This window comes from Capsella rubella, unplaced genomic scaffold, assembly GCF_000375325.1.
Source record: "Capsella rubella cultivar Monte Gargano unplaced genomic scaffold, Caprub1_0 scaffold_8, whole genome shotgun sequence".
NCBI classification, from domain to species: Eukaryota; Viridiplantae; Streptophyta; class Magnoliopsida; order Brassicales; family Brassicaceae; genus Capsella; species Capsella rubella.
In genome coordinates this window covers 2,482,122-2,494,407 of record NW_006238916.1, presented here as the reverse complement: position 1 = coordinate 2,494,407, position 12,286 = coordinate 2,482,122, and the positions used below count along the sequence as shown (strand labels likewise).

Below are 12,286 nucleotides of genomic sequence, written 5' to 3'. Positions count from 1 at the left end.
GGAAAAAAAGATTTTATTTTTTCATTTATTCCATAATAATACTTTTAATACCAAAAAAATTACTTAATATTCTCCTAAATTACTTTAATACTTTTGATTTGAAAGGACCAGTACGTTTTTGGAAAAACATGTGTTACATGACATAATAACTACATGTATAATTTTACATAATATGATAATTGAGGATGAGCGTGATCTCGATGCACCGATTGAAGTTGAAAGAGAAATTCCACCTCCAGCGGTCCAAATAGCAGAAGATGATGATATTCGTTTCCAAGAGTTTCTAGGTCGATTCAGAAAAATAAAAGATAAAAAGCTCATTTCTCACTTCGAAATACATTAGTTGATCATTTGTGGGAAAAGTACACTTATGCTGATGGTTAAGAATCTAGTATCTTATTACTTTTTTATATAGTGTGATGTACTTTTCATTAAAAATAATATATAATATAATGTTTTTATAATAAATGTTTAATTTAAATAAAAATAATTATTTTATTAAAATTTTATAACAGTTAAAGTAAATGGGTTAATTTGCAACTTTTATAAATAGATGGTGTTAATATTAAGATTTTAAAAGAATCTATTTGGAATATTCTATTATAGAGGAAAAAATAGAAGAAACCATTGGAGCAAAAGTCACCTCTATTATAAAGTTCCTCTATAATAGAGGAAAAAATAGCAAAAACCATTGGAGATGGTCTAATGCTTTATATTCATGTGATCAAAACAAAACATATAATAAAGGACTTATATAAAAGCTTTATCTTTAGCCTAAAAGAGACAATCATTAATCATGTTCTTAAAGTTTTAATAATCACAACGGTTGAGATGGACAAATCCATCGGCGGTTTAGTCTACTTTATTAGGATAGACAACAAACCGCTGCAAACCAATTTTATTCGTATGTAAAAGTGGTCCGGAATTGGTCATTACAGACTATATTTAATGAATGGTAAATAAAAAAACGGTCTAATCCGTAGATGAATTTGTCAGCCTTAACTGCTAACCCGTAATCAAGAAACAAAAACTTTGATATAGCAAATAGCAAAATCTCTAATTATTGTCTCTAATGGTTATAGATTCACATGCAATTAAACGAGTTAATTAACCATAATCAAGAAACCAAAACCATCAAATTAATCAAGAAAGCAAAATCATCCAAATTACGAATACCAACAAGTCATCATCATCATCATCATCATCATCATCATCATCATCATCATCATCACTACAAGAACTCTGAGACAATAATAAAAAGATAGTTAAAGAGATCAAACTCAAGCATCTTCCTCAAGCTTCACTGAATCCAATTCCCCAGCTAACCCAGTTTCTTCTTTATCACCATCATCATCCTTTGGTGCAGGGGTGGTCTTAGCTTTCATCGATTCAAGCATACGTTGACTAATCTCTTTTGAATAGACTCTAAGGATCTCGATCCCATCGTCATCACCTACCACGGCGGTGGAAGCGACGGCGTAAGCCTCTTCCTCGATCGATTTCGCGACGGATGAAGCTTCTTCTGATTCGAGTGTTCCGAATCTCTTGGATAGGATTGATTCCTTTGATAGGTTTTCGGTTAGGCGTTTGACGACGGCGTCGCGTGTTTTTTCAGTCGGCGGCCAGATTCGGAGCGAAATGGTTCCCGGATTGGGATTCGGATTCGGATTCGGATTAGGATTCGGATTCGCCTCGTTGTCTGATTGTTTCGTCTCCATTGTTGGTAATGTGGTTGAGGTTTCGGATTCTGAGATCTGCGGCGGAGATGCGGTGGCGGTGGTGGTGATGGTCTCGGTGTCGGTCTCGGCCATTTTTGTTTGTTTCAAAAACTTTTTAGGGATTTTGAAATTTGTTGTTGTTGTGGAGTGATGATAACTGCTAAGAGGGAATTGATCCGACGTCGTTTTGCAATAATGGGCCGAGTTTCTAAAGCCCATTACAGTAACGATATCATCATCTTCGTCGATTACGATTAGATCTTCGTTTTAACAAATACTGGCCCATTTTGGTCAGCCCATTAATGTTTTAATTCATAAAGCCCATCAAAATTTTGATTTTACACAGGTCCATTAGTACAGTGACGACATCATCATCATCTTCCTCGTTTTACGATTTAGGTCTTCGTGTGACGACGGACCAAATTAGCATTTTTTCCCGGTGAAATTTTTGAAGCTGAAAACAAAAACATTAACAAAACCGCCAAAACACGATTCAGCTGAAAATTTCGAAAATAATCAAAGAGAGCGCCAAAATAAATAAAAAATCCAATCTTTATTCCCAAAAATGTCTCTTTGCTTCTTCTCTTTTTCTCAACTCATCTCTCTTCTTCACTCTCATCTTCCAAGTCTCGATCTCATTGATCTCTTCTTCATCAAATCATGTCCGACGAAAAAGAGAATTGCGTTAGGATGACAAGAGCAGCAACGAAACGTAAAGCTGCCATGGCGGCGACTATAGACGAAGAGCGAATCAGCAAGAAGAGAGTCGTACTCGGAGAGCTTACGAACTTGTCGAACATTAAGAAGCCTCGCAAAGTAGCTACTAAGGTTATTACAAAGAAACAGAAGAAACCAGTTTTGATCCCGACGACAGTCGTAACGGTGAACTCAGATATTGATATGAGATCTGATGATCCTCAGATGTGTGCTCCTTATGTTACATCGATCTTTGAGTATCTTCGTGACTTAGAGGTAAAGAAACAAACCCATCTCTTAGTTTTTATGGATTTCGCAGTTCTAGAGATGAAAGATTGAGTAGTTTTGTTTGATTTATGATTCAGGGGAAAGTAAAGTCAAGGCCTTTGATTGATTATATTGAGAGGATTCAGAAAGATGTAACTTCGAACATGAGAGGTGTTTTGGTTGATTGGTTGGTTGAAGTTGCTGAAGAATACAAACTTCTCTCAGACACTCTTTACCTCGCTGTCTCGTACATTGATAGATTCTTGTCTCTCAAGAATGTTAATAGAAAAAGGCTTCAGCTTTTGGGAGTTACTTCAATGCTTATTGCTGCGTAAGCTTTTCTTGATTACTCTATTCTTGTTTGTTTGAATCTCTTTTGTGGGTTTTGTGGGTTGCTTAGTGTATTTTGGGTTTTGACTTTTTGTAGAAAGTATGAAGAGATTACTCCTCCAAATGTGGAAGACTTTTGTTTCATCACGGACCATACTTACACGAAACAAGAGATTGTGAAGATGGAAGCTGATATACTTCTTGCCTTGGAGTTTGAATTAGGCAACCCAACAAGCAACACATTTCTGAGGTTAGATTCTGATTCTTTTGTTGGTCTTTACGTTGTTGTTGTATTGTTTATTTTCTCATTGGTTTAATGTATAGACAAGGAGCACATTTTGTGAGGTTTGAATTGTGTTCATTGTCTCATTGGTTTTTGTTTTTGGTTATGTTTGTTTTTTGCAGACGGTTCACAAGGGTTTCACAAGAAGATTTCGAAGTAAGCTCTTTTCAAATTGTGTCATTTGCAGTGTATAGAGTATCAACTGCTAAGCTTTTCTCTCATTTTTGTTGTTGTGTAGATGTCACCTTTGCAGATGGAGTTTCTTTGTAGCTATCTTTCAGAGTTAAGCATGTTAGACTATAACTCTCTGAAGTTTCTTCCGTCAATCGTTGCTGCTTCATCGGTTTTTCTCGCTCGGTTCATCATCCGTCCAAAGCAACATCCCTGGGTAAAGCATTTCTTGCAAAGCAGATCTCTTTCTAATTCTCTTTACTATTTACACTAGATTATATAAGAAACTAAAGCGATGGTGTTGAATTTAGCAGAGTGTAATGCTAGAAGAATACACAAAATACAAAGCGGGTGATCTGAAAGAATGCGTGGGCATGATACATGACTTGTATCTGAGTAGAAAAGGTGGAGCTTTACAAGCTATAAGAGATAAATACAAGCAGCATAAGGTAAACTAACTACTACTTTGGAATCTGATGATGATTTGAGTTGAATATGAAACACCAATGTTCTGTTTGATTTACATGTTTCTCTCTTTGTCTATTTGGTTAACACAGTTCAAGTGTGTGGCGACAATGCCTGTATCGCCAGAGCTGCCTCTTACGTTTTTTGAAGATGTCAACATCTAGATTAGACAGTATGGTCATGGCCAAAGATTGTATAAAACCAGCAAGTGGTTTTGTTGGTCTTTTTTTATTCTTAGTGTTTTGGGTTGTACATGTCTTAGGACTTCTTCTAGTTGTGATTAAGGATCTTTAACTTCTCTTTAAAGATTTTGGTTACATAGTTAATGAAATTTTTGTTTGGGTTATAATTTAAGCATATACTCTTTATAAGACTAATGAAAATATTGGAGTAATTTATTGTTGCAAATGAGATTTCAGCTAATATGATGATTTGTTGTAACAAGTTGTTACTAAAATCAAAAGATCCTATTCCAATACAAAGATGGTTATGTGTACAACACTGCAACCAACACAATAACCCAATTTCCTTGGTTATTTCAAGTACAACAAAAATTTATGCATTTATGCGACAAATCAGAAAAAAAAAAAAAATTCTAGAATAGATAGGGTGTAAAATTTTTGACAAATAAACACATAAGTTTGGACAGTGCTAGGTTGATCATTTTTTCTGATGTTCTCTATTTTTCCTTTATGTTTTAAGTATTTATCTTTTAAAATTTGTGACGATGAACTTAAAGATTGATAATCTCATTTACAATTAAACCAATTCATATATTTATTCTGGTTTGGTTTAAAAATACTTTTTTATATTTATTTTATAAGTAATAAATATTGAAAAAAATATATGAATAATTATGATTTTTAAGAATTTTTTTTCAAATGGTTAATTGTAATTAAACTTTTTTTTTTACCTGTTTCCTCTCTCGCCATTGGCGATTTCCCCATCCACTGTATTACAACAAAACTCTCTTTATCCACTATTTTCAGCCGCATTGGTCATTGTCGTTTTATTTTCTATTTGAATAATCAAAGAGGTTTTGGGTCAAATCCCATACATCTCTTCAGATCCGAAAAAACATGTTATATGATCTTGTCCCAAACAAACCATTGTCTTTTGCTTTATTTAATTGTTTAAAATTCCCCTAATAATGTCGAATCGAGATTATCACACCCACGTTACTTGCCTCGTTACGATGATGATGTTTCAAGGACTGAGCTAGTCAAATCCTAATAAGACTTCGGTCACGCCATTGGAGCCATCCCAATTTGGATTATTTATCAAATTCGCTGGGATTTCAATGATCAATAGATTCATCACATATCCATTGTTGCTCCTACCTTAAAATGTTGATTCGATTGAATCATGATGTCTTTCCCGGTGTATTCGATTGTTATAGTGATGTTATCTCTTTCTTTTTGTTGGAAAATTTTACTTTTGTGAGAAGGGAAATCATGATCACTAATCGATAGAGTTTGGATAATTTGAAGCAACATTTTCTTTTCTTATTAACTAGAGTAATGCAAAAAGCGTTTTGAAGTTTCATCTATATGATGATGATAGCCAATTATGAGTATCTAAAGGAGACGCATAACATATTCTATCTGTTAGGCTGTACAGGTCTTTCGATTGGCAAACATGGTCAATTCCACTCCTTTATCGAAGTTAAGTTTAATTTCCTTTATTTGTGCTAACGGTTGTGTATGAATTATTCATGTTTTATGTATAACTCTTTATGATGTAATATATTTGATTTGTCGAGAAAAAAACATTTAAAATTTTGTGATATATTTAAGGCAAAACCCTAAATTTGTGATGCCAAAAATCCTCTATTTTTCTCTCACCAACGCCGTCACCATCTTCTTCCTCTTTTGTTTCGTTTTTTTTTGTTTCCTTTAAATCTCATCATTTTATTTCTTCTTTTTTGATATTTCATTTTATTTTTTTTCCGTATATCTATTTCAAGCTCAAATCGTTGTTTAAGCATTCATGGAACGTATCAGAAAAAAAAAGAAAAAAACAGAAAACATAATAGTGTAAATCTAACAAACAAACTCTGATTTTTGGAGGGTTGCTAGTTCGATCCATTTTGCCGAAATTCTCTTTTTACTGTTTTTAAAAGTAAATTCATAAAACTAAAAACTCTTTTCTCTCTCTACAAATAGCGAAAATTGACCCAGACTATTTGCTGGCGGTATTTTTATACCCAAACTACGATACCCGGTAAATAGCAATCTTAACTCACAAAAAATATTTCAACATAAACTATATGAAATCAGCCAAAAGCACATCTACCAAAACGGTGTTAGTTAACCATTTAACGATAATGAATCAGACGACACCGTGGCAATGACGGAACATCAGAGTTGAGTAATATGACATCGTTTCGAGAGTCTAGGTTCCCGAATCAAAGAATTGCTAAAGCAAACACTCATCGAGTCTTCAATTTGAAAACCCTAAACTCACGAAACGATATCGTATTACTCAACTTCGATCTCCTGTCATTGCCACAGTGTCGACTGACTCATCGCCGTTAAGTGGCTAAATAAAAATGTTTCAGTATATGTTGATTTTGGTTGTTTTCATATTGTTTAGGTTGGGGATTTTTTTTTTTTGTGAGTTTAGGTTGTTATTTGTCGGATATCGTAGTTTGGATATAAAAATACCGCCACCAAATAGTCTGGGTCAATTTTCGCTATTTTCCCTCCCTACAAACACCACCACATCTCTTATTTAACATTTTGTTTCATTTTTTGTGGTTTTTCTTTATATCTCATCATTTTATTTATTTTTCTTTAATATTTGATCATATTATGGTTATTCCAAGTACAAAATATTTTTAAGCATTCATGAAGAATCAGGAAAAAGTAAAATTTTCAAAAAAGATAATGGCGTAAAATTTTAACAAATAAATAAGGAGTGTAGAGGGTGCTCGTTTGATATATTTTTCGAAAATTCTTTATTTTTTACTATTTTAAGGTATTTTATCTGTTATATATTTTGACCATAAGCTCAAAGAGTCATGCCTCATTTACAATTAAACTGATTATGTCATTTATTATAGTTATTTTTGTTTTTACAATTTTAAGCAAATTTTTAAATATTCAAGTGGAATTAAAAAGTTAAATAAAAAAGAATTAGATATATTAGAGAAAACCCTAAATTCGTGAACTATTAATCCTCTTTTTTTTACTCTCTTTCAAGCGCCGTCACCTCTCTAGTTTGTCTTTTCTTTCGTTTTTCTTGGTTTTCTTTTATTTGACATTTTTTATTTCTTCTTCTTTAATCTTTAATTACTTCATTCTTTTCCTCATCTCTATTCCAAATTCAAAAAAAAAAAGCATTCATGGAACCAATTAGCAAAAACACAATTTCTAGAAAGATAATGGTGTAAATTTTTACAAATAAACATCAAGTTTTGGAGGATTCCTAGTTCGATCTAATTTTTCAAAGTTCTCTTCTTTTACTGGTGTTTTGAATATCTTTTCTTCTACAGATTTCGACGATGAATTCAACGACTGATATTCGATTTGCAATTGAACTGATTCAGTCATCTATTCTGGTTTGGTTTTAAATTATTGTTAACTTTCAAGTAATATTTATATTTTCTTTTTTTCTCATTTTTTTGTTAATATACTAGATTTTATATTTATTTTATTGTGATGAAAAAATGTAGGTCTATCTTATATGTTATGTAATTATCAAAACAATAAAAAAAAAAAATTTAAGAAAAACATAGTAATAATTAAAATTGATAAGGAAAAGTTTAGAATAAATAATTAGAATTAGAAAAAAAAAAAATTAAGATATTTATTAAAAACCCTAAATTTTTTATGCTAAAAATCCTCTCTTCTTTTTTCTTACAAACGCCGTCACCTGTCTTCTTCCTCTTTGCTTTCTTTTCCGTAGTTTTCCTATATTTTCATCATTTTACTCCTTTAATATTTGATTATTTAAATCTTATTTGCATCTCTATTCGAAGCTCATATCACTGTTCAAGCAGTCACGGATCGCATCAACAAAAAATAATCTGGAAAATCCGTAACAAACAAACCTCGAGTTTCTTGAAGGTTGCTGGTTTGATCCACTTTTCTGAAATTGTCATTTTTTACTGTTGTTTTAAGTATCTAATCTTCTAGAGATTTTGACGATGAATCCGAGGACTGATATCTGATTTACATTTAAACCGTTCTGTCATCTATTCCGGTTTGGTTTATAAATTACGGTTAATGTTCAAATAATATTTTATTTTATTTCTTTTGTGATAATATGTTAGATTTTATATTATTTATTTTATTATGATGATAATGATTCTAAGGTTTAGATTGAGTTAAATCTTATTAAAAAGATAATGATAGATATCATATCCTAATTATCAGAAAAACAAAAAATAAAGTTGTATTTTGTTAAATTTCCATGAACTCTAAAGTACATTGAGACTTTGACTATATCAAGTCACATAAAAATATATTTTTTTTCTACTATTTAATGTGTGTGCATGGGGAAGAAAATTTTATTCAGTCTCTTTTCTTTGTGTAAGGTTTTTTTTTTTTTTTCTTTTTCCTCTGCAATTCAATTTTCCTTAATCACGCTTTTCTCCATTAATCCCTAAAATCTTCTAAAGTATCTCACCTTCCTTTTTATTTTTCTTTTTTTCTTATTAAATAATTTTGCAGATAAAATCAAAAAGTAATCTTTCTTTGTGTTTTCCCTAATATATATATTTTCTCGTATCTTTTTTTATTTTCTTTAGATTTCTTCAGCTTCCCTTTGGAGAGAGTCATGGACAAGAAGTTTCACGGCGAGCGTGACATCTGGTCAACGGCGGAGGAGACTCCTGAAACGGTAACGTTTCGTCGAGGTGCGTCGTCTCAGCCACAGCCACCGCAGATGCAGCAGCTTCAACAACCGGAGAGTTCTCACCAAAGAGCTAATGGTTTCTTGAACGATCTGAAAACCCTAGAATCCTCTTTTTGTGGCCTCTCTTTCTCTGATTCAACTCTTCGTCAGAACGGTCATCATCCTGATCGGTTCAATCCGGTGATCAACGGTGGCTCTAGTGGCGGTCTTGGTGGCGGTCCTGGTCTTGGTGGCAGTGCTGGTCTTGGTGGTCTTGGTGGCAGTGGTGGTCATGGTGGTGGTGGCTACATGTTTCCTCAGAGTGCTTCATATCACCAACGTGAGTTAGAAGGGTTTAACCAGATGCAACAGAGAGATGGTGCGTATAGGTATGGGTATGATGGTACCATGTATGGATCTTCTTCATCTTTTGCTTCAAGAAACCGTTACCCTTGGGATGGAATGAACAGTCCTTTGATGGGTTATGGTGGATACAATCATGATCAAGCGATGGCTATGATGAATGGGAGAGAGATAACGATACTATCAATGGCTAAAGATCAAGTAATGTCAGAACATGTGCTTAAGATGATCTCTCAGAGTACTAAAGAGACGATTGATGTGATATTCAATGCTCTCATTGGTCAGATTTGTGACTTGATGGTGGATCCTTTTGCTAGTGATGTTGTTAAGAAGCTTTTGGGGAAATGTAGCTTTGAGCAGATCGCTATGATTGTTGATATGGTTACTCAGGAGCAGTCTCAGTTTGTTAACATATGCTTTGATTCACTTGGGTACGTATCACTTCTGATTCTTGTTGATTAGGTTGAATCTTGTTGTTGTTGTTTTTGTAACTAGTAATGTCTCTTTTGTTTTGTTTTGGTGATATCAGAAGCGCGGCGATAGAGTTGCTGTTGTTGAACATTCACCGTCGTGGTGGAGATGAACAAGTCTCTCGTATGGTGGCAACTATAAGCTCTGTAGCTCTTCGATTGGCAAAGACCAGCCATGCTAAAGATATTATTCTGGCTTGCTTTAGCCTCTTTACTTACAATCAGTGTAGGGTAAGCATCTCATTCTCTCAGCTTCAGTTCTTGATCTTATTATGGTTGTTTCTTTGTTATGTGAATTGCTACCTCAAAAGCTAAGTTGGTTAGTACAAAGTATAGTCATGGGGTTGAATCTTTGTTTCTAGTCATGGAGTTGTTTACTAGTTTTTGCTTATGGAGTCTTAGCTCAAGTAGATAAGTCAGTATGCTTGTTGTCATTACAAGTTTGCAGTGTGATGTGTTCTTAAGTTCAAGATTTTTATACGTATCCTAGAATATGTTGTATATGGTATGTTTGTAGTTGTAGTAGATCTAACCTTACTAACTTTGTTTCTTGTGGTACAAGAAATGACACTCTTTTTTCTTATACACTTGTGTTTTGTCTTTTATTCTTGACAGCTTCTTGTTGAAGTTGTGGCTAGACATTGTTACCAGATAGGGATTGATCAACATGGCTGCTATATGCTTCAGCTATGTGTTTATGATCAAAGTAGGAAAGTCAATTATGAGGTACAACAACGAATGATTTGCGAGATAATCACTCATTCGGTGAAACTCTGCTTGAACTGCTACGGGTAAACAATGAGATTGAATGATATATATATATCTATACACAATCCAATCCTCTTTAGTGTTTTTTTACTTGACAAGTGTGTTCTCCTTTCAGAAACTACGTGGTGCAGTTTATCTTGGAGCTGGACAATCTTCATGTGACACGAGCGCTCGTGCTACAGTTGGTAGGGAGCTACGCACACCTCTCACGCAACAAGTATGGGAGTCATGCTGTGCAGAAGTTGCTGAGGCTAAGGTGTGTCGAAACTAGGTTGATCATAAATGACTTGTTAGCAGAGATGGATTCACTTCTTCTTGACCCGTATGGGAACTATGTCATTCAAACCGCATGGTTTGTCTCTGAGGTAAAGGGTTTTGCTTGTGCTTACGTTTGGATCATGTGGTATGCTTTAGAAGGTTTTGGCAAGATGATGATGAGATGGTCTTTGTTTGATGTGTTTTTGTAGGTTGATGTGCGTCAAGTATTGATGTGGCATATAGAGCGTAACATTAGGTTGATGAGGTGTAACAAGTTTGGGAACAAGATTCTGGAGAAGCTCCATCTCTAGAGAGTAGAGAGATCAGAGAGAGCAATGGTAGAAAAAGAGAAACAATGTGTTTGGGTGTTGTTTTAGTTTGAGCTTTTGGTGTTTGTTTTTAGTTTGATCTGATTTGATTGATTCAGATTTGTGTTTGTTGCTGCTGCTGGTGGACTAGTATTTGATTTAGCCGTTGTGTTATGTTTCTAGGATGAGTCTTGTGGGTTTTTTTCTTTTTCTTTTTCTTTTAGAGACTTTTTTTTGTTATATCATAGGTTTATTGTTAGAGACAACATCACCAAGAACACATCATGTTTTGTCTTTGTGAGACTCATGTGTGTTTTGTGTGTGTGTGTTGTGTTCTTAGCTTTACTCTATGTAAAAGTCTTGAACTATTCTAAATTTAGAGTCATGATGTTTGTTTGTCTTTATTCTTCTTTTTTTTTTTACTATTGTTCTTGCTTTACTTTGGTCAAGCTTTTTGACTATTATATGTTCTTGATTCTATATGCTAATGATTGAGCATATTTTTTCGGAATATATAATAATTTGGTTCAAATTGAAGTATATCTATCTACCGTGGGCGTTATATTGACATCATAAAATATTTTGGGGTTTTCCTAAAATACAATGGGAAAGTTTTGCTTTATATATATATTATTTAGTGCTTACAAAAGTTATAAAAAGTGATTATTGAGCTTTTATGGTGTAACCGTTACATTTCTTTAATGGTGTTTTAAAGCAAAAAAACTGGACTGGTCTGATGAACTGATTAAACCATGAATTGGATACCAAATTGGTTTGGTTTGTCAAAACCCATAAGATATAGGATTAGTCGTCTCAATCGGTTTAACCATGAATTGGATACCAATTTGGATTGGTTTGCCAAAACCACATAAAAACAAAATTTATAATACTTAGAAGTCACAAATCAGAACCGATCACATTATTGTGGAGCGGGTCTATTACCTTATTGTATTGAAGGTTTGTGTTGGAGCCATGTGTGGGTTCTCTCCCATATCAAAACACCTCAAGTTTGATTCATGACAACAATGACGTACAAAAGTTGCATATAAGTTCTTTGATTTGATTGAGGCATCCTTTGATAAACGAAATAATACCATCTATCTATAGTCACTTTCTGAAAAGTATTATCATTAAAGGGGCGGACCCAAAAAAAGTATTAAATGGGTACAAAAATGTAGCACATAAGACTTGAACCCACAACCTCAAACACTACATGTAGGCAGTTTAACCATTTTGACACTTATAACTTTAATTTTAATGTAAATTTTTTAATTTTTAATAGGTTGGTGGGTGCAACTGCCCCCACTTTCTTCTATGTGGGTCCGCCCCTGATCATTATCATATAGAGTC

General features: G+C 33.7%; 3 protein-coding genes across 3 annotated transcripts; 2 read left to right on the top strand and 1 right to left on the bottom strand.

Annotated features, from left to right (window-relative positions):
• Nucleotides 1-1,107: 1,107 nt before the first annotated feature.
• Nucleotides 1,108-1,864, bottom strand: LOC17875375 (WPP domain-containing protein 1). Its single transcript, XM_006281016.2, has one exon. It carries the CDS (start codon nucleotides 1,809-1,811, stop codon nucleotides 1,281-1,283), a length of 531 nt encoding a protein of 176 aa, XP_006281078.2. The 5' UTR covers nucleotides 1,812-1,864; the 3' UTR covers nucleotides 1,108-1,280.
• A 298-nt stretch (nucleotides 1,865-2,162) lies between these two features.
• Nucleotides 2,163-4,284, top strand: LOC17876029 (putative cyclin-A3-1). Its single transcript, XM_006280622.2, has 7 exons — nucleotides 2,163-2,690; nucleotides 2,780-3,012; nucleotides 3,109-3,261; nucleotides 3,417-3,450; nucleotides 3,533-3,682; nucleotides 3,780-3,914; nucleotides 4,023-4,284. The coding sequence occupies exons 1-7, from the start codon at nucleotides 2,379-2,381 to the stop codon at nucleotides 4,092-4,094; spliced, it is 1,089 nt and encodes a 362-aa protein (XP_006280684.1). The 5' UTR covers nucleotides 2,163-2,378; the 3' UTR covers nucleotides 4,095-4,284.
• A 3,536-nt stretch (nucleotides 4,285-7,820) lies between these two features.
• Nucleotides 7,821-11,340, top strand: LOC17877199 (putative pumilio homolog 13). The gene is made up of 6 exons (XM_006281977.2): nucleotides 7,821-8,000; nucleotides 8,684-9,563; nucleotides 9,662-9,833; nucleotides 10,218-10,393; nucleotides 10,486-10,735; nucleotides 10,838-11,340. The coding sequence occupies exons 2-6, from the start codon at nucleotides 8,713-8,715 to the stop codon at nucleotides 10,937-10,939; spliced, it is 1,551 nt and encodes a 516-aa protein (XP_006282039.2). The 5' UTR covers nucleotides 7,821-8,000; nucleotides 8,684-8,712; the 3' UTR covers nucleotides 10,940-11,340.
• The last annotated feature ends 946 nt before the right edge of the window (nucleotides 11,341-12,286 follow it).